The sequence below is a fragment of the Oryza sativa genome, chromosome 4 (assembly GCF_034140825.1).
Source record: "Oryza sativa Japonica Group chromosome 4, ASM3414082v1".
NCBI lineage: Eukaryota > Viridiplantae > Streptophyta > Magnoliopsida > Poales > Poaceae > Oryza > Oryza sativa.
The window spans coordinates 31,705,441-31,727,422 of record NC_089038.1 but is presented as its reverse complement, the minus strand read 5'-3'; the positions used below and the strand labels follow the sequence as shown (position 1 = coordinate 31,727,422).

Below are 21,982 nucleotides of genomic sequence, written 5' to 3'. Positions count from 1 at the left end.
CACGGCACGGACAAGGATGCCAAATATCAGGACACATTCCTGTCCATTGGAAAAAACGGCGAAGTACTGCAGACTATTTGCAACAAATTTGACCTTTTTGCTTAAGAGATGACGAGCGCAGCAAGAAACTGCAATGCCCAAACAAAGATTTGACATAGCCAACAAGCTTAAGATGAATTAAACAAGGACTAGAAAGATGCATAAGACAATGATAACTCGGAGGTCTCATCGCTTGATCAACCGAGTCAGGATGATCAGTTTCCAGTAACAACATTTCAAGCACCTGATACAATTTTAACATATCAAGTTCATCCTTTTCTTTCTCCTTTCTATTCGTATCATCATCCAGTGGCAGTATATTTTCAGTTCTGGTATTTACAAGGCAGCAAAATTACACGTAGTTCATAGCTAGGGACGTCTTATATTTACATTGTCCACTTTGCTTTGGAGTGTGCAGACTAGCTAGTTGACAACCGTGTGTTTTCGTATGACTGGCTTGACTAGCCGTCATGGGTGACTCCAACTGCCCTAACTTCCACATGCTGCCTCCCTTTGCTCTCTGGATGAACAAAGATCGTCGCCTGCGCCTCTTCCAGCGAGCCGTCTTCACCCTCGCGGGACGCCGATAGCGTGTTGAACATAGGAGGAAGCTCGGCTGGCCTCTTGCTTTCGTCATCGCGATGGGAGATGATCTCCCAGTCCTCTCTAACCGATGTGATATCCCCGTGTTTCTCGTGGTACTTCTCGATCTCGAAGGCTGTTGGGAGTATGACGTAGTCGTTGAGGGGATCGTAGAATGGGTCAGGCTCACCGGCATGGAGCCAGTGCTGAATTATCCGGAACACGTGACGATCACAGACGATTCCTCGGTGGTCTGCAGCAACCCCAACTCTTGCCACTGCATCGAGGCCATCTGCCTGCAAAGTCGTTGATGGTTCTCAATTTTCTCAATGTAAACTTTTCTCCTGATTCATTTTTTCTTTTTGAAAGAAATTTTCAACCAAAACACTAATAATATCATACCTTTGCTGATTCTACAGGGACAGATCCATCACCATCAACACAGATGTAGTTGCCCTGAATGAAGTAAAACATAGTTAACGCACAAAACCAGTGGGATTATTTTGTACTCCACAGAGCCACAAAATTGGTATTCATAGTAGCATTTACCAATTGAACTAACCTGAGTATACAAGAGGTCACTGAGATTTGAAATTGGATGGTGTTCACTCCCGTAGCTGCGAAAGATGTGGGTATTAGTAACTTGACACATACAGTACTAAACTTTTAGTTATGTAGTAAACACCATGCAGAGATGGTGTTATCATGCCTTTGGGGGATATTTCTATCAACATAAAAATCTTTAGTTTAACTTGACTGCATAGTTCCTTGCTGCATTTAAATGGAAACACATCTTTACAACCATATCCTACTTTGCACAATGGATAGAGAGAGAAGCACTCAATTGCATTGCAACAAGCAATTTTGAACTTGAGTTAAGCACTACTAACATGATGTAAGCATGAAGTTCTCATTTGTTCCTATCTATTGAGCCATTTATGTACATAAATTCATGAGCCCATCTAATTAAGTTGAACCAATGCCAGATTCTGATTGGTCTGGAAGCAAAAGATAAACTAAAATTACAGGTGTCCAGATAGGAAAATTACCGAACGGTATGGGCAGTGTCATAATCAGTTCCGTAAATATTGTAGAACTTCACTGATTTTGGAAGCTTTGCATTGCACAAAACATCCTGTGTCTCTTTTGCCCATCTCAATATATCCATATCAAGGGGCAATGGAATGTGCATACCATCAGAAATGATCTGCAATATACCAACATCATTTTTTTTTCGAAAACAGCTTATTATATTGGGTAAATTATATTGCAATGTAAATGTATAAATAAAATGACTTGCCTCATGCTTGGAAAGAGCTTCTCTAATCATTTTTATTGCTTCATCTGGCTCATATGACTCTAACATGGCACTTTTCTTGCCATTAGTATCCAATTTCTGTCTCCAGATCTGCAGATATGGAGTATCTTCCCATTGGAAGGTCGAGTTAGCCAACAATTCGTAAATTGATGGGCATTCGAGCAACTGAAGCAAAAAAAAGAAACAGTTTCAGTCTTTGTTTGTAAGACAAAAGTAATGTCATCTGCATGAACATATTTGAGGACAGGATCAATGTATGGCTACCAAAACATACCAATTGCTGCATACTCCACTTGGAAATAAAGAATCTTGACTCCCATCCTTCGACAAAAGACATACCATTCAGCAGACTAGTAGTTATGTACCCAGGTGCACCTGTCATAGAGTAGCAAGTTGTTTGCCATGTAAAGTTGCTCCCATACATTGAAGGTAATAGATTATCATGTACAGAATATAATCATCATGTAATACTAAAACACACAAATATGTGATAATCTCCCTATTTCTTTCTTTAAAAATTAAGGGGCCCCAAAAGGCAGTACCTTGAAATGGTGCAGCAATTGCAATCCAACTCTTTATGTATTTCTCGAAGACCTATAGAAAGGGAGCAACATTATAGCCTTGCAGTTTCAGGTAGCGAAGATGCTGAGCATGACAAATCTCAGGTAAAGATCCAAAATATACAGAGAAATACCCACATCACTATGGAGGGACATGAAGCATTTGACAAGCAATCCTCCCATTGAATGAGTAATGAGATTGATCTTTTTTTCTCCGGAAGCTATGTAAACTGACTCCAACTTTCTGGAAAATCTATCAAGTGTTTCTGAAAGCCTGAGCCAAAGGAGAATTAAAAAGAGAACTGTTAACTCACTTCTACCAACAGAAAGAATGATCAACTTCACAAGTGTGTTCATAAATAATTATAATAGCACAGTTGAGCAAACACTAAAGAATTGTAAAGTATAAACAGAACTGTATGTGCAAAACAGGAATAGAAGTGCACAATTCACCTGTTACTCTGGCGGAAATCATAACCAAATCCAAATAATGTTTTCCCCTCTTGGTATCCCCATTTGATCATTTGCACTATCATGTCGTGATAGTAGCAAACACTATCATCGCCAATGATCTGCTAATTCAAATTGTAATATAAGTGGTGCAGATCAGGTATGCAACTGCAGTATATGATTTGCGTTTGTTGAGCTGTGAAGGTACAGGTTCACAATAAATTGGCTTTAAAGAGTGTAAGCACTTGCAAGTTATTGTTCAGCCATCAGAAAGACAATACACAAAATCATCACTAGTGGCTATTTTAACAAGAATAGGATGGTCTGTGAATGTTTCCGGCAAGGAATCACTAAATAGAAACAATACTGATATGGCAGTCGCGGAGTGGAAGGTAATAGACAGAAGTTAAACAGAATTGAATATAATCGATGGTTAAAGGAACCTTTGGAAATTAATAACAGTAAAAGGTAGAGCTTTAACCAAATATATGAAATAATGTTTTACCATGTCGGGGTCCAGAGTGTCAATAGCGTATAGTCCATATCTATCCTCAGGGACAACAATATTTGTTTTCTCATCGACAGAGACAGTTTTCCCTGCTCCATGAGAATAATTTGGAATCAAATGACACAGAAAGAGAATACTATACTGAATCAGTACAAAGGAATGAAGGTGGAAAATCAGCAGGCCATCCGTGAAGACCATCTAGCAGTTGTTTAAGAACTAAATTAAAGGCAACAAAACCATATGGAGTTCCCTAATTGTCTACGCAAACAAGATATAAATCTCTAGATGTTTGTCCTCTAATTATCATATATTTTCAGCTTCTGCGTCTTACTGAAAGACCCTGCAATTTATCAAAGTATACCACCCATTCTAATATATGAAGCATTCCAATTTCCATTCTCTACTCTACTTGATATTTCTAACAAATAAATGTAAAACAGCTAAGTGTACACTATTCATAAGTCAGAACAGGCATCGCATTTATCAGTTCTTTTTCTCCTTTTTTTCATACCAGTGGAAGCATCAAACTTGGACCAGAGATGTGCTCGAAACTCATGATCCGCAGCGAGGATGCGCACCCACACCCTCTCCTTCTTCCCGGCCTCATCAACGGCTTCAAGAATCGAGCCGCCTATGCCGGGGACAAGCAGAACCGGGTCAAGGGTTGGATCCACCAAGGGTACCTGCTCCTTAGCAATCCGCAGCCAGAGCTCAATCGCCCTGATCAAATCCTCCAGCACAGCCATGGGCACCGTAAAGAGCGCCCTTTCCTCAGATTCCTATACAAATTTATGGACTAGCTCCTCCAATCCAACCGGTGAAAGGATAGCTCTCGAATGAGCAGCAATGGCTCGAAAGAATTGAGAGCCCCCTTCACCCAACAAATCAAAGAAGCTAAAGATGATGCTTTTCATCCAAAGCTTGCTTCTAAATCTCAAACGGGAAGAATGGGCACTAGGTAAGTCACGAAACTGGACCAGTCAAGATTCGGCTGCAAAGCAAGAAACCTTCCCCCCCGCTCCCAATCCCTCCGATTCAAGAACCGATGGCGCGAGCGAGAGCGCGAGCAATTTCCCGCCAAATCGAATCGCAGGAGCCGCAAGGGCTGGGAAGCAAATCGGGAGTGGCGGCTAGGGCTTGCCTTGCTTCTTCGGTCGCGTGGACGACAGGGCAGCCATGGACGAATCTTCCCGAACCGGGGTGGTTTTATCCTTTTCCCGAACCGGGTGGGATTCCGATTTCCGGATGCGTGGGGGATTCGCAATCCCGTATCCGTACGCCAAACCGGATGAAGCGAGCGACGGCTACGCGGCTCCGTACTTACGCCTCTTCCTCTGTGTCACTGACAGGAGTGGCCCACACTTTCCGGTCCCACCTAGTCATTGACTGAGGGTAGCTGGTCCTTTTGTAACAAAAGACTCGGAGGTGATCTAGTTTAATACGGTTAGGTATGTCGCGACGCGGCGCGGGGTAGGGGCCCCACATGTCAGTGACAGTGCAACAGATCATCCCGAGTTAATAAGATAAAGACTGGTTGACAAAATGCAAATGCAAATGCAAGATTTCAGACTGATTGATAATTGAAACCTGATAATTGGTAAATAATAATAGGGGGAAATAGATCAAAGATCATCATTATCATAATTCCCTGCACATTGTTCTTCTTCTTCTACAAAGAGGAAGGGATCCGGCAATGGTGTATATCAGGTCTCACGATCATGAGCACAGCAAAACTGCAGGACTAGCACCTAACATCCTACAAGGGGCTGAATCAATTGTAGTAATAATAATACATCATGTTACATGATATGCTTGCCAAAGCCATTCAAGCTCACCGAAGCTTACTGCAGGTTCAATTTTTCTGAACTGCATATGAGGTCTTTTGATCTACTACTACTTTTGGCTGTCCACAATGACAATAAACTCTGAAGAACCAGAATCAGAAATTCAGAACCAGCACTTTTTGCACTTCATTTCTCCAGGTCAAGGCTTGATCCGGAGTCCGAACGGAGCCGCTTGGGCTCTCGGTCACCCAGATGGAGCGACATGGCGAGTTCTTCCTCGGAGGGGTTGTTCAGGTTGGTGATGCTCCTCGGAGCGTCTTGGTCGTCGCGCACGGGCGACATACCGACGAAGTTTGAGATGAACTGGTGCTCTTCCACATTGACCACCGTGTTGGATGCCTCCTCCCCTTCAGTTCCAGAGGCCGCCACGTCATGGCGAGGCAGTTGCTGGATTTGGATCCCCAATGGCTCGAAGATCTCTTCGATCTTCTCTTCCGGGATGGCGACAGGCACCCCGGAAGACTCCCCAACAGCTGAGGTAACGGCGGCCACCAAAGCAAATCTTTGCTGCTGCACGGCATCTTTATAGTAGGCAAATTCTGTCAGCTTTGTAATGGAGCAAAAGTGTACAGATTCAATACAAAGTAGTATGAAAACATCAAGTAAATTGGATAGTCCAACGTATTTCTGGAATATCTGAAGATGAATGCAAATGAATAGAGGGAAAAGAATCAACCTTGGAGTGATTCATTGGTAATGATAATATCAAGTTCCAGACGGTCGAGTAGACGGCCAAGATCAACCCCACTAGTCCAGTTTTCAGGGCCATGATCACTTGTAAGCTTCAACCTCCCACGATTTGCTGTGCCACCCCATATAATTCCAATTGGACGCGGCTTCTCACCATCTTGGCTAGTCAGGATAATAAGGCTTCCGCTATCACCTTCCAAATCAAATGTTTGGCGGTTCTCACCAACAACAAGGATGTCTGTGAAGAAGCATATTCCTTTCTCGTCATTGTACTCAAGGGCATAGGCCATCACAGTCCCAGTTGTGTGACCAGAGCTTCTGCCAACTTTGCATACTTGCCTCCCTATGAGGCTATTGAGCGGACACTGCAGATCTATAACCTTGACATCCCCAATGTCACCGACTCCCCTAACTACAGTCGTGACGGTGGAAATGTCAAAGTCATCAGCAAATGGGATAAATGCACCGTCAGCTCGTACAAATGTCTCTGCAAATCCATAATGGGGCGGCATATATGTTTGGGAATTAGACTGGTATATACATCATTTGGAATAATCAATAAAATGGTAAATGTGTTAAATGACCAGAAAAGCACAAACATAGTATGTTTTTTTTACAATCAAAACTAAATGTTGATTTGTTTCTAACTAGTAAAAAATGCAATCCGGCATTAATATGAATGATGGGAACTAGGAAGCAGGAAACTTATTTTTTATATTTATACAGTGAGTTGAAGTGTCTTTTAATGTTACTTAAGACATTGTTTTTAAATAGACAAACAATTGTAGATAAAGCCCTGACCAGCTAATTTGTAACTGCTCTACCTGGGTTTGTTCCAGCATAGATTCCATACCAAACGTCATCTGTGATGAAAGAAGTTGCTCTTTCAACAGCTCCAAGATAAACGCCAGGCCCAAGATTGGGTGGTAATGGATGAAACATCTTCTGATTAGGGTAGTCCAAGTCAACCGCGACATGATGGTTAGTGAGGAAACCAACCTGCTTGTTGCCAGTGCGCCGTTTCACAATTGCACCCAAAGTACCAAAAGTTTCATGGCTTGCAACCTGAAACAATGAAACAGAACTATAAGGACGAACGCTTCAGAAGTACTCCATCCGTCCCAAAAAAGAACAACCTAGGATAGGTCACAGCAAATCTGGACAAAGTGTTTGTCCAGATTTGTTGTCCTATCCTAGGTTGGATTTTTTTGGGATGGAGGGAGTATGTAGTTTGAGTGCATGTCACAAAATATTATTACTAAGTTGAAATTTCACAAAAAGAGCACAGCAACATGTTAAAGGTTTGACTGGTAAACGGTAGGAGGATTGTGTAAAATCCAGAAGCTTTAATCTGCACAAGAACCAACATATAGTATGCAGTATCTCAAATGATATGATATGATTTAGAAGGAGAAACTCCTTCCAATCTCCGATCAGATCATCTGCTTTGATGTAATGAACATTGGTAGCATTCAAACTAGCTGTGGCCACCGCTCAACTGGTCAAACTTAGATGTTAGGACTAACCAACAAACCAACGGTCAGTTTTTGGCATAATCTTCAGAGTGCCATGAAAATTTATCCACTTTGTACTAGCAAATCTTGCGATGAATCTTGACAAATTTGAACGGTCCCCTTACAACATGAAGGGTACAATTGCTAGTACATGGTATTGTCCTGTACAATTATTGTGCAGATGATGGCATGCTGTGCTTAATGCACATGGTATTTTTGCAAACACACACACATACACACACACACAGAGAGGGAAAGAACACGAGTACCTGAGAGCCTGAACCAATACATTCGTCACTGCCACATAACTTATCAACAAGCTCACTGAACATTTGCTCTTTAGGTGTTTGAGCCGGTGCACCGTAGTACGAAAATTCAACAACATCAACATCACACCAAACACCTCCTGGACCCTGTTAATGATCCAACTAAGTGAAAGATTTAGCAGAAAAACTTAGACCGTCCCAAACCAAATTCAAACAACAATGGAGATTAAGTTTCCGCACCTCAAGAATAGCAGGAAGACATTGGAAAGGGGTGGAACAAGAGATGTTTAGCCTACAGGAAAGTGTGGCTCTGATACCAGATGTTAGAATTTCAATGGTTACTCTCATTGAGAAGAGGATGGCACTCGAGATGGGGCAATTTTCTGGTTTTCTTCATTCACTAAACACAAAAGCCATGTCCTCCCAAAGAGGATTGGATACATATTTATAGCTGCTTGTAGCAGCCATGCAGCCATGCTAGTCTAAGAGGGTGCTGTCAGCATCCCAACAAACTGTCCTAGAGCAGAGCATCCCAACAAACTGTCCTAGAGCATCTCAACAAACTGCTGTCCTAACTGTCCTAGAGCATCCAAACTGAAAGTAGAGATGCTGTCCTAGAAAGCTGAAAAGCAGGAAAAAGGCACCACAAGACCAAGACCAACCAGCCAAGACTTATTCCTACATTCTCCCCCTAAGTCTTGTGCGCCGTCTTGTGGGAGAGTTGAGCCATCCCGATCCGGGAGCAAAGCTCAAGGAACTTGATCCTCCCAAGGGGTTTGGTGAGCAAATCCGCAAGCTGGTCCTTGGTGTTGATGTAGCTCGCCTTGATGCTCCCTTCCTCCAAGTAGCTTCGGATGAAATGGTACCTCACTCGGATGTGCTTGCTCCGTTCGTGAAAAACGGGGTTTTTTGCCAGGGCCAGAGCGGACTTGCTATCCACCCTGAGCTCCACCGCTCCAGTATCTCTGCCGAGGAGATCACTAAGCAGTCGAGCAAGCCAGAGCGCCTGGGTCGAAGCGGCGGATGCTGCCATGTACTCGGCCTCGCAGCTGGACAGGGCCACCACCTGCTGCTTGATTGACTGCCAGCTAACGAGGCACTCGCCGAGGAAAAAGAGAATCCCGCTCGTGCTCTTGCTGGTGTCGATGTCGCCGGCGTGGTCGCTGTCGCTGTACCCGACGAAGTGTGCCTTGCCAGGACACCTCGGGTAGTAGAGACCGTGGTCGAGAGTCCCCGCAACGTAGCGGATGATCCTCTTCACAGCCTGCTGGTGCTCCGTCGTCGGTCGCTGCATGAACCGACTGACGTAGCCGACGGAGAAGGCCAAGTCCGGCCGTGTGTGGGTGAGGTAGCGAAGGCTCCCCACAAGACGTCGGTACTGTGTAGCATCCACCTCCTCCGCTGTGCTGTCGCGGCTCAGCTTCAGTCTCTCCTCCATCGGAGTGAGAGCTGGGTTGCAATCGGTGAGCCCAGCCAGCTCAACGACGCGCTTGGCGTAGGCGGTCTGTCGAAGCGTGATCCCGGAGTTGTCCTGGTGCACTTCGATCCCCAGGTAGAAGGAGAGAGGCCCCAGATCACTCATCTGGAAGGTGGCCTTCATCTCCTCCTTGAACGCCGCGACCTCTGCATCCTTGGTGCCGGTGATCACTAAGTCGTCGACGTAGACACCCACCAGCAAGGCATTTCCTCCATTGCCCCGCCGGTAGATGGCCGCCTCGTGCGGGCTTTGCTCGAAGCCCATCCCCTTGAGCGTGGAATCCAACTTGGCATTCCACGCCCTCGGTGCCTGCCGCAAGCCGTAGAGGGCCTTGTGCAGGCGTAGCACCTTGCCCTCCTTGCCGGGGATCACAAATCCCGGCGGCTGGTGCACGTAGACCTCCTCCTTCAAGTCGCCGTTTAGAAACGCCGACTTGACGTCCATGTGATGGACGCCCCAGCCTTCCTGAGCAGCCAGCGCAAGAAGGAGTCGCACGGACTCCATCCGTGCCACGGGAGCGAAGGCATCGTCGTAGTCGATCCCCTCCTGCTGCACGAAACCGCGTGCCACCAAGCGAGCCTTGTGCTTGACGATGGCTCCGGCTTCATCCCTCTTCAGCTTGAACACCCACTTAAGGGTGATCGCGCGGTGACCACGAGGGAGGTCAGCAAGCTCCCAGGTGCGGTTCTCCTGAACCGCGTCCATCTCCGACTGCATCGCGGCACGCCATGCCGCGTGTTTCTCGGCCTCTGCAAAAGACCGAGGCTCACCGTCGTCGCACGCAAGGTGCAACTGCGCCTCCAGGTTGCGAGGCACCAGTCCCGGCACCGGCTGGTCGCCGAGAAGATCCTCCATCGTACGGTACCGTAGCTGCTCGCCGTCATGGTACGCGTCGATGCGCTCCCCGTCGTGGGAGAGCGGAGTAACGAACTCCACCGGGCTGCGCTCAACACGAGCTGGCGTCGGAGTAGACGTGCCCGGAGGAGTGGCTGTTGGTGCTGGAGCGTGTGGGGACACCGGCTGGGGTGGTGTCGACGAAGAGCTCGTCGTAGTCGAAGTCGTGGCCCGAGGGTGTGTTGGTGTTGGAGTCGGTGGAGGCTCGGGGACTGGGGTAGACACGCTCGGTGAAGAAGAGCTGCCTACTCCCCCAGCTCCCTCGAAGTGGACGTACTCGATGGTGAAGTCGTCGTACGTCGGAGTCGAACCATCATCCACCGCCTTGTCCCATACCCACCCTCGCCCTTCGTCGAACACAACATCGCGCGTAATGCGCACACGCTGTGTCTCCGGGTCGAGGATGCGGTAGGCCTTCGAGCCCTCCGCGTAGCCGATGAACACCCCTGGGGTGCTCCTGTCGTCGAGCTTGCCGATGTGGCCAAGCTCCTTGGCGAACGCGAGGCAGCCGAAGACCCGCAGGTGGGAGACCGCCGGCTTGCGCCCATGCCAAGCCTCGTACGGTGTCCTGCCATCGAGGGCCTTGGTAGGCGAGCGGTTGAGGATGTAGGCGGCCGTCACCACCGCCTCCCCCCAGAAGATGGCCGGCATCCCCCTCTGCTTGAGGAGGGCCCGAGCCATCCCCACAACCGTCTGGTTGCGCCGCTCGACGACGCCGTTCTGCTGTGGGCTGTACGGCGCGGTGTAGTGGCGCTGAATGCCCTCATCAGCGCAGTACGACGCGAATTCAGCTGCCGTGAATTCGCCGCCGTTGTCGGTGCGCAGCACGCGCAGCTTGCGGCCGCACTCCGCCTCTGCAGCAGCCTGCGCATGCCTGATGGCGTCCGCAGCCTCTCCCTTGCTGCCGAGGACCATCACCCACATGTAGCGGGAGAGGTCGTCGACGAGCAGCAGGAAATAACGTCGTCCTCCTGGTGTGGCCGGTGTCACTGGGCCACACAAGTCCCCGTGCACGAGCCCGAGCCGCTCCTTGGCTCGGAAGCTCGTCTGCTGGGGAAAGGGGAGCCGCCGCTGCTTTGTCACCACGCAGACGTCGCAGAGCTGCTCCACGTGGTCAAGGCACGGCATGCCTCGCACCATCTCCTTGGCACTGAGCTGCTTCAGGGCCTCGAAGTGGAGGTGCCCGAAGCGCTCGTGCCACTGCCACGCCTCGTCGTCCCGACGAGCGGCGAGGCAAACTGGATGTGCGACCTGCGCGCTGAGGATGTAAAGTCGATTAGTGCCTCTGGTTACCTTGGCAAGAAGGCGACGACGGCGATCCCAAATCCTCATGAGTCCGTCCTCGACCAACACGCGTGAGCCGTTCTCATCCAGCTGTCCCACGCTGATGATAGAATTCCTCAACGCGGGGATGTAGTAGACTCCGGTGAGCAGCCTGTGCTCACCGGACTTGGCGGTGAAGGTGACGGAGCCAACACCCTTGATCTCCACGCCGGAGGCGTCCCCGAACTTGACGGTGCCTCGGACGCTGGAGTCGAACTCGGTGAAGAACTCCCGTCGGCCGGTCATGTGATGGGTGGCGCCGGTGTCGAGGTACCACCCATCAGCCTTGTCGTTGCTGGAGCCGTCACAGAGGGAGACGAGTACCTTCGGCTCATCAAGGTGGAGGAAAGCCGCTGCGGCCGGTGCCGCTGGAGGTAGCTCGATGCTTGCGTGAGCTAGGAGCAGAGCCGGCTCTTCCTCCTCCACCTGTGCGACGTGGGCCTGGCCGCGTCGTGGCTGTCGACAGTCTTTGGCCCAATGGCCAAGCTTGCCACAGTTGCGGCAGGTGTCGTCTCGTGCCGGCTTGTGGTTGCCGGTGGCAACGCCCTGGGCGCCTCTGCGGGCGCCACCCTCGGCACGTCTTCGCGCCCACCGTAGCTGGACACCTCCCCGCGCCTTGCGCGGCTTATGGCCGCCTGTCGGGGAAGATGACTCCCCCTTCCTCCCGTCACCCTGAGAGGCCTCCCACTGCTCCCGAGTGAGATGGAGCTTCCCGCCGATGGTGATGGGCCCCGAGAGAGGCCGTGGCTCATCACCATCGACGACCTTGAGGCGACCTAACGCCTCCTCGATCGACATCGTGGAGAGGTCCAGCAGAGATTCAATCGAGCGAGCGATCTGCCTGTACTTCTCAGGGACGCAGCGGAAGAGCTTCTCGACAGCTCTCTCCTCGTCGTAGGTGTCGTCGCCGTACTGCACCATTTTCTGCAAGAGAGTGTTGAGACGGAGAGCAAAGTCATCAACATCCTCACCTGGCTTGAAGGCCAGGTTCTCCCACTCCTTGCGGAGTGCCTGCAGTGTGGACTTGCGGGCGCGGTCGCTGCCGATGCGTGCCGCAGCGATGGCGTCCCAGGCCTCCTTGGCAGTCCGCTTCTGGGAAAGCGAGAACTGCATCTCGGGCGGAACTGCAGCGATGAGGGCATCCAGTGCCCGCCGATCCTCGTCGTAGTCGACGTCACCGTACCGGACTGCCTCCCACATGTGCCGCACCTGGAGCCTCACCCTCATCACCGCGGCCCACTCGATGTAGTTGGTTTTGGTGAGGGTAGGCCACCCACCGCCGGGACCAAAATCCCTGACCACCGTCTGGACGCCGTGGTGACCATGGCGCCGGTCAGGGGAGAGGGAGCCGTGCCGCCTGCGAGGGCCGCGTGCGGGCTCCGGGCTGCCGCCGGCACGCCCGCGCCCGTCTGGGTTCCCGTCGGCGGGCGCACGGTCCCTTGGGCCGCCGCCGCCGCCGTGGAGGTGGGCTGCTGCCCACCGCTCTGCTCGCTCCCGTGCCCTTCCTCTTGCCAGCTCCTCAAGCTCCCTGTCAGCGGTGATGTCGCCGGCGATGGAGCCGTTGATGCTGCTGCGCAAGGTCTCAACCTCTACCTCCGCCGCACGTGCCGCATCTTCCGCCGCCTCCGCCTCCGCCTCCGCCCTGGCTGCTGCCAACTCCGCTGCCGCCAGTCTGGCCGCCCTCGCTGCTGCTGCAGCGGTCTGAGCCGTTGCTCGCCTGCGCTCTTCTGCTGCGGCGAGCTCGGCGTCCTGCTGACGCCGAGTGCTCGAGGCGACCGAACGCCGAGACCGAGCGTCGGACATGGCGCACCTCCGGGGGGCTGCTGTGTGGAGAGGGGGAAGGGAAAGGGGAAGGAGGGGCAACCGGTGCTGCTGCTGCTGCTGCTGGCTGAGAGCTCAACCGAGCTTGGGAAGGGGTGGAACAAGAGATGTTTAGCCTACAGGAAAGTGTGGCTCTGATACCAGATGTTAGAATTTCAATGGTTACTCTCATTGAGAAGAGGATGGCACTCGAGATGGGGCAATTTTCTGGTTTTCTTCATTCACTAAACACAAAAGCCATGTCCTCCCAAAGAGGATTGGATACATATTTATAGCTGCTTGTAGCAGCCATGCAGCCATGCTAGTCTAAGAGGGTGCTGTCAGCATCCCAACAAACTGTCCTAGAGCAGAGCATCCCAACAAACTGTCCTAGAGCATCTCAACAAACTGCTGTCCTAACTGTCCTAGAGCATCCAAACTGAAAGTAGAGATGCTGTCCTAGAAAGCTGAAAAGCAGGAAAAAGGCACCACAAGACCAAGACCAACCAGCCAAGACTTATTCCTACACACCAAACACCTCCTGGACCCTGTTAATGATCCAACTAAGTGAAAGATTTAGCAGAAAAACTTAGACCGTCCCAAACCAAATTCAAACAACAATGGAGATTAAGTTTCCGCACCTCAAGAATAGCAGGAAGACATTGTGCTGGATTAAGCCACTTCTTATGAACCTTGCGAGCAACAAAGACAAGGATTGCAGGGATATCTGTTAGATCCCCTTTCCTGATGCGGAATCCCACTGCTGTCCCGAGGCTAAAACGCCGCAATATCTTGCTATGGAAAGCTCTTATAGTCATCAAGTCAAGCAAGCTATTTGCTTGCTGACCTTTGGGCAACCGACCAGGGTGCCTTGGCAACAATCCTTTCTGAAGGTTTCCAAAGTAGTTTGCACGTCCCTCGGCTGCACAATGCTGTAGGTTGGATGTCGGCCATAAGAAGTATGCTGCGCTGTTCTCTGTGTGTGTGCACCCAGAAGCAACCGGTTGGATTGATGGAGAACAAGGAAATGACTGGTGATCCACATCAAGTGACGATTCTTCTGATTGCGCCAAACCGGAGAGCTGCGCCTTATCGTCCGAAGGCTTCATTGTGCTGAACAGTTTGCGAACCTATTATAGATGGGAGAAGCTGAAGTTATGGCCCTAAGAATGAGAACAAGCAAGTCAGAAAGCATGATCCTGAAGGCTAATGGACAGGTAGATAACGAATGCCGAAAGCGACGGGAAAACCATCAATCATGCAAATGTGCTTCCAATCTTTTAGAGTTATTGTGGAAGGAGGAATCAATGATCAAGACAGTCAGCGCTTGCGGCTAGCTAGCTGGCCTGGCCCGAACGAAAAGATGGAATCAGTAGAATAAACAACAAGATGTGGAGTAGCATGATATTCTTGGGGGAATAGGTTCCCGCAAGAACTGCAAAGGAGAGCCACGCAAAACAAAAGCAATCTGAATTTCGGGTTCTCCACGGATGACAGATCGAGCATACTCCAATCCGGTTGTACGAAGAATATGATCCATCTGTATCAATGTATGGCACAACTGCCATGCAAGGAAAACAGATAAGAGGAATCTGCAAAAGCCACGGTTAGTGTCTCCACACACTCACACCCTCTTCCTCTTGTTCTCCAAAGGCAACAGTTACAGCGACCTCAAGAAATCAGGTCCATGAACGTTAAGGCGTAGCACATATTCTCTCTTTAATCGCAGCAAATGGGCATAAATCCACATGACAACTACTCCCAATGATAGTCCAACACCACGGCGAGAGAGTAGGACCTACTGCAAATTTAGTAATCGGCACTGAAAATGAAGGTAGGCAAAGGAATCGTGTACTTTCTCAAAAGAGGAAAAAGAAAGCAGATACAAAAGGCAAAAATCACAAGCCGGGAAGAAATTGGTGGCTGAAACAGCAAGCACATCGTTGTTTCTCTCTAGCCAAGAAACCAGTGTGCCAGCGTCGAATCCACGGATGAGCAATGCTAACTTCCGCGGCATTCGGGTTTTTTTACTGAATCGATGGAGCCAATTCCTTTTTCTTTCTTTTTTTTTTTGCGGGGAGATGGAGCCAATTCTTGAATGCTGCGATCAAAAGCTTGGTTAAACAAGGGCAAAGAGCTCGCTTTCCATGACATTTGGCACCTAAAAGGGGATTGATTAACTACATCCACCAACACGCTAACCAATGCTACGATCGAAATCTCAAAAGGGGAAGAAGAAAAAAAAAAGGAAAGCGAAGATAAACGCAAAAAAAAAAGAACACGAACCCTACCCACACATCAGTACCACCACTAAGCAAACATCAAGAACAGACTAAACAAACAACTCAGCCGCCATCACAACAACAAAAAAATCACGAACCAACCCAAAAAAAAAAAGAAGAAAAGAAACCAACAAACTTCAAAAAAAGAAAACCACCGCAAGAACTCAAGAAAGACGGCACAAGATACCACCTGTCCTCCACCCCCAGGCCAAGGAGCTGATCTTGGCAGGATCTCGAGCCGCTCACCTCACCTCACCCGGAGCACTCCAATGGCGAGAGAAGCAGAATGGCCTGCCACCTCTGAAGAAGTGAAGAGCCGCCTCACCCTATCCTCCTCCTAGCCTCCTCGCCCCGCCCCATAATTGGGAAATGGATACGGGAATCTCCACTGTTTTGGGCGAGGCAGGGCGCAGGCGCAGCAGCAGCAGGCGCCAGCTTTGCAGGCCTCCTCTCCTCTTCCCCCCCCCCCCCCCCCCCCCCCCGCGCGCGCGTGTACGCGTGCGCACGCCGACAACCCCCTAGAGGCCTAGAGCGAGAGAGAGAGAGAGAGAGAGAGAGAGGGGTCTAGAGAGGGAGAGAGTGCTGGGAATCTGGAGGGGAGAGGAGGAGCTAGGTGGTGGTGGTGGCGATCATGCTGCTGCTGCAGCTGCGGCTGCCATGGGCGCAGATGCGAGGAACACCAACTACACTGTTGAGCCCGTGTGATGTGTCGCTGCGCTTGCGGGTGTGTGCGTGTGTTGGTGTTTGGTTCGGAGCCGTCCATGTCTCTCCCCCACGACAAAACGGACGGCCCGGATCGCGCCTACCCGGGGGGGGGGGGGGGCGACGTGACGTGGCGCTGCGTGAGCCCCTTGATCCCTTCTGGGTTAGTTAGGGTTACGAGAGTCTCGTCTTTTCGTTTATGCTTATACTTATCAGCCAAAATTTAAATTTTTAACCTTCAATTTAGAGCTAATTTTAAGGTTTTTTTCATCGAAATTTATTTTTCAACCTTTGCTTTTAGATCGCTAAGAACACGTATATAAAAGTTTTATTCACAAATTACTTTTTTTTTACAAATATAACGTTCGCTTATTCCACGAATAAGCGAAACGATCGCTCCGTGAGTTCCTCCTCCTCCGGTCCTCCTTAACCTAGGGCATGTTTAGGGAGCTTAAAATTCTGAGAAACAACTGGTTGGCTGAGAATCTAGAAAAGCTAGGTTTCCCGGCTTCTTGTTCATTTTCTAGATTCTGCAACTACAACTTCTTAAAATCTGGACAAAAAAAACTGAACTATTTGGGGAGCTTCTGATTCTAGGAGAAGCTGCGGTAGCTAGAAGCTCCCCTAAACAAGCCCCTGTACTTCCTCCGTCCTTAAAAAAATTAACTTAGGAGAGCTAGTGTAATAAATCTGAATAAAGGGTTGATCAGATTTTGTTGAGTTTTTTTTAGACAGAGAAAGTACAGTGAAAATTTATTGGGATTTTTTTTTGCATAAGTTTTTTTAGTACAAAACAAATTCTGCAAACATCACGCGATTCCCAAGAACAGTTCTGACTAGCTAGTCGAGTATTATGCCTCCTATAGCAGAAAAGAAACGAAGAAAATAATCAGGAGCAAATGAAATGGACAGCAAGCTGTAAGTTTTCATTTCTATGCTGGATAAAGCTCCAAAATGGTTAAAACAAAGTAAATTCTTTGGTTCCAATCGTGCCTCTAGATTTCATTTTGTAAGTCATGCTCATGCAAAATGTTGGATACAATCCGCACCTACTTCTTTCGAAAAAAAAAAATGTAAGGTTTTCCATCATTCTATTAGATCTAGGCTAGAGAGCAGTTCACACTTTCTTAGATTTTTCGCAAAAAAAAAATAGATTGGACCCGGTTAAAAATATATATAGATAGAGAAAAGTTCAAATCTGAATGAGTCTAAGTTTTTTGTTGCATGGTTCTAGAACTTTCCTATGTCTACACATGTAAAACGTGCTATCCTTATTTAAAGGTGTTGTTTTCATCTTCAGAAATGGGATTGCAGTCGGTGTCAATGAGATGTCGACGGCAATTTAAGAGGTTGCTTTGGATAAGTTGCTTATTTTGCGATTTATGAGCACCGCGAGTCATATAATAAGTTATACTTCGATTGGGATGGAAAGTAATGTGGAACATGTATTAAGTTTTCCATTGTTTCCTCCTAATTTGTTTACGTATTATACAAAAGGTGCGCACGCAAACCACACGCAAGTGTGACACATTTTTAACATAAGCTCAAGCCAACGGTCACGAACAAGCCTTGTTAAATTCATACGAAAATACACCCGTACGTGTTTGGGTAATTTTGTTTGACAGGATTTAACTTTTTTTTTAGTCGTGCAGCCCTGAACTACACCATATATACCAAAGGTATTATTTACTTTATTGTTAAAATCACCCTTACCAACATTTGGCAATTCAATTTGTTGGCACGCTTTGGTGTTATCAAATTTTGGTTGCGTTAGACATGCATAGTTTAGAACCTTTTTAAAATTAAAAATTGTTAGTGTTTTCTGGATAGAAAATTTCTGTAACTTTCAAACTTTGGTAAGGTGGAGATAGCAAGTGCATGCATGTTTAGTTTGTTACCTTAGACCCTGTTTAGCTCCCATGCAAAAACTTTTCACCCTGTTACATAGAATATTTTACTCCCTCTATCCCATTTTAAGTGCAGCCATAATTTTTCGTGCACAACTTTGATCGTCCATCTTATTATTTTACTCCCTCTATCCCATTTTAAGTGCAGCCATAATTTTTCGTGCACAACTTTGATCGTCCATCTTATTATTTTTTTTGAAAAGATTTAAAAACATAAGTTATATTTATATTTTATCATATCATAATAACAAAAATACTAATCGATTTACAAATAAGTTACGTATAAAGTAGGCATAAGTTTCCGTGTCCAACTTTGATCGACCGTCTTATTTGAATTTTTTTATTAATATTTTTGTTGTTATTATATTATAAAACATGAATAATAGTTTATGCATGATTTATGTTTTTTTATTTTTTTTAAAAAAAATCAAATAAAACGGATAATTATAGTTAGACACGGAAACTCATGCTGCGCTTATTTTGGGACGAAGGGAGTACTTCCTCTGCCTTAAAATAAATCCAATCCTACGATAAATAAAAAAACATATGTGTCCACATTCATCCTACAATTAGATTTATTTTGGGATTTGCAATGAACGGAGTCCTCGCACTCGCCAGCTTGCTCCTTCTTCCTTCCTGTAGCCTTGACGATTTAGCACGTCAGTCCTCGATCCGCCGCCGGCCGACCTCGCTGTCTCCGACGGCCGGTTCTGGCTGAAGTACGCGGTGAGACTGTACATTGGGTATATTCCCTCCGTACTTTTTTTTAAAAAAGACAAACCCTAAATTTCCATGTCCTACGTTTGACTGTCCGTCTTATTTTAAAAAATTATAAAAAAAAATTTAAAAGACAAGTCACGCATAAAGTATTAATCATGTTTTATCATCTAACAACGATGAAAATACTAATTATAAAAAAATTTCATATAATACGGACAGTCAAACGTTGGACACGGAAACCCAGAGTTTGTCTTTTTTTTAGGATAGATGGAGTACCACCAATGGGAGTGAAGAAAGGTTAGGGCATGGGGCCGACTAACCTCCTGCCTAGTTATACCGCCGCAGTCTATAGTATAATTAAGTGGTAGTAGTAAATATGTGTATATAATACTGTATGTCGTTATCGGCTGTCGTCATATTTATAATTGTGTATTGTACAAGTATTAATGTTGGGTGTGGTTTCTACTAACGGAATCTCTTTTACGTGTATATTTCGATATCATTTTGACCCTATAAAGATCCAATATTTCTTAACAATCTGCTTGGTTGGCACACCTATTTCCTTAAGCACGCCATAATTTTTTTCTTTTTACTAGCACGCCTAACATTTGGCTGGTAAAAATGGAGCCACACACTTTAGCTAAAGGAAGATAACATTGCCACATTCTTCTGTGCCATTGACATATGGGGCCTACCTAATGAGGAATGAATCTTGCTGCAAAGTGTGACAACATATAGCCTAACCTGATTAAACTTATCTAACTTTTTTTATGGCAAGATGAGGCAAAACGTGGCCACGAAACTAAACATAGCCCTTGGACGCCCTTGGACTCTCGTAGGTTGTTTCTTGCCATCTCAACAAATCACATATGCACCATATATTTCAACTGCACATTCAAATGTATAATTCAAACGTATAGTAGGGTGTAGAATGCTATATAGTCTAGTGCCTAGTACGATAATACTCCGTATTGGATTATATGGATACTGTGTCAATTTTTTAGGCCGTATTCTTTTGGAGGGGCTGGGAACTCCTCCCTTCACACGCAAAATGGAGCGATGAATTAACGCGTGATTAATTAAGTATTAGCTTAAAAAATTTTAAAATGTATTTCTTATAAAAACAATATCATTTCTATTTAACCATAAGACCTGACGCACAAAAACAACTTGTTCCCCCTCCGGTTTCTTTTGGCTAAATAATCTACCTTCGCTCTAAGCGAAATATGAAGAAACCAAAAAAATTATTCATGGGCGGCATACCTACACTAGATAAGGTCGTATACGTCAATTAGGCTAAGAAACACTCTCTTTATTTGTGTTTGCGAAAAACACTCTCTTTATTTCAGAAAAAAAAAACTTTTGTATATTAAGGTAGACATTGGTAATGCCCAAATTCGTATTCAAATATTGGTTTATTATAGGATAGAGGGAGAATCCACATTGACACAAATCCAACCTAAAATTATCCTAATATTATGTAAGATGCACATTTTCTAGTTATTATTATTATTTTCAGAACATAGTATAAATGCAAACACTCGTATGCACACGCACACTCATCCTGAACGTGCCCATACACATGACACATCCTACTCCTATTGACACATCCAAAAAACTGAGCCGACATACATTAAGACTGATAAAGTCACTACATGACCCGTACAATCGAAGGGTATACCACCTTTCACTAAAAGAATAAATAGTTGTAAATATGAGCATCTGTGTAAAGTCCTAGTACGTGAAATTGGATGGACAGGTTACATAACCTAACCCTGGGTTCAAAATTTTGGTTTTATCGACCCCCCCTCCCCCAATGACATTATTTTGGCCAAAATTTTAAACATTTTATTTTTTTTTGTGAATTTGACAATATTTTGTTCAAATTTGACTAAATTTTGTTTGAAAATCAAATAATTTCAGACCGGAGTTTCTGAAATTTCGGTATATTGGCACCCCTAATACAAATGCCAAAAACGATTGATTAAACTCTGACCTGACCAACTATGCCCAGCTCGTGTTTTTCTATTATTAATTAGAAGAGATTCGTAGGTTATCACAATTCTTTGTCATATGTATACTAAGGGGGTGTTTAAATGGGTCAAACTTTTTAGCCCATGTCACATCGGATGTTTGGACACTAATTTAGAGTATTAAACATAGACTAATAAAAAAACTAATTTCATAAATGAGAGCTAATCCACAATACGAATTTTTTAAGCCTAATTAATCCATAATTATCAAAAATTTACTGTAGCATCACATTGTCAAAATCATGTCGTAATTAGACTCAAAAGATTCGTCTCGCGAATCAGTCCAAGCTTATGGAATAGGTTTTGTAATTAGTGGATGTTTAATACTCTAAATTAGTGTCCAAACATCCGATGTGACGACTTGGAATAAGTCCCTGGAAACCAAACAGCCCCTAAGATACAATTTTTCACTCATCAATGATCAATCGTAAGAACAATGGCCCCCCTTCCACTACTTCATTTTTTCCATCGAGGCATCAAGAGTTTTGGAGGTTTATACCTTTCTTTAAGGACAAATTGGAGGTTTGTGCTATGTGCTATGCCATTTGCCAATCTATTGAAGTGAATTTGTCACATCTCGCGTAGGGGTGGCATGCTGTCTTCACCTCATTAGTAGGTGACACTCTAGTGGCATAAGCATATAAGAGTATTTTGTTTGGTGGGAAATTCTTGTTTTATAGATTGGTCCACCCGAAAGTTGTACTGTTAATTGTGCTCTTTGAGGCTGTCTACTCAGGTCAATTCACTCCCCTACCCAAATTGGATGGATTTCTTTGGATTTAGTGTCCATGAACAAAAGGAATGGTGATTAGTATACCTAAATGATGGCTGTCACTAAAATAGCCATTCATTTGATCCGTGCAAGAATGCCAGGATACTACTAGTATGCATTGCAATGCAAAGGCTGCAGATATCAGACACAAGCACTGCTTGCAAAGCATAGCACATTAATAATTAATCTGTGGTTTTGACCCCATAATGTTCCCCATCAGGATGATGATAGAAAAGTTAATGAGCTTTATTAAGACACTAATGAGTACTCCTATAGTCCTATGCCACATGCTTGTGACCAG

General features: G+C 46.4%; 2 protein-coding genes across 12 annotated transcripts; both read right to left on the bottom strand.

Annotated features, from left to right (window-relative positions):
* Positions 1 to 292: 292 nt before the first annotated feature.
* LOC4336987 (lecithin-cholesterol acyltransferase-like 4) lies at positions 293 to 4,635 on the bottom strand. Its single transcript, XM_015780781.3, has 11 exons — positions 3,969 to 4,635; positions 3,455 to 3,546; positions 2,953 to 3,071; positions 2,638 to 2,773; positions 2,482 to 2,533; positions 2,214 to 2,314; positions 1,922 to 2,104; positions 1,671 to 1,828; positions 1,184 to 1,238; positions 1,024 to 1,077; positions 293 to 917 (listed from the first exon to the last, which is right to left on the bottom strand). The coding sequence occupies exons 1-11, from the start codon at positions 4,201 to 4,203 to the stop codon at positions 501 to 503; spliced, it is 1,602 nt and encodes a 533-aa protein (XP_015636267.1). The 5' UTR covers positions 4,204 to 4,635; the 3' UTR covers positions 293 to 500.
* Positions 4,636 to 5,065: 430 nt separating this feature from the next.
* NAL1 (Protein NARROW LEAF 1) lies at positions 5,066 to 16,271 on the bottom strand. Of its 11 annotated transcripts, none has more exons than XM_066309191.1 (6): positions 15,738 to 16,261; positions 13,907 to 14,395; positions 7,775 to 7,918; positions 6,816 to 7,056; positions 5,978 to 6,478; positions 5,066 to 5,822 (listed from the first exon to the last, which is right to left on the bottom strand). In XM_066309191.1, exons 2-6 carry the CDS (start codon positions 14,372 to 14,374, stop codon positions 5,428 to 5,430), a joined length of 1,749 nt encoding a protein of 582 aa, XP_066165288.1. In that variant the 5' UTR covers positions 14,375 to 14,395; positions 15,738 to 16,261; the 3' UTR covers positions 5,066 to 5,427.
* Positions 16,272 to 21,982: the final 5,711 nt, after the last annotated feature.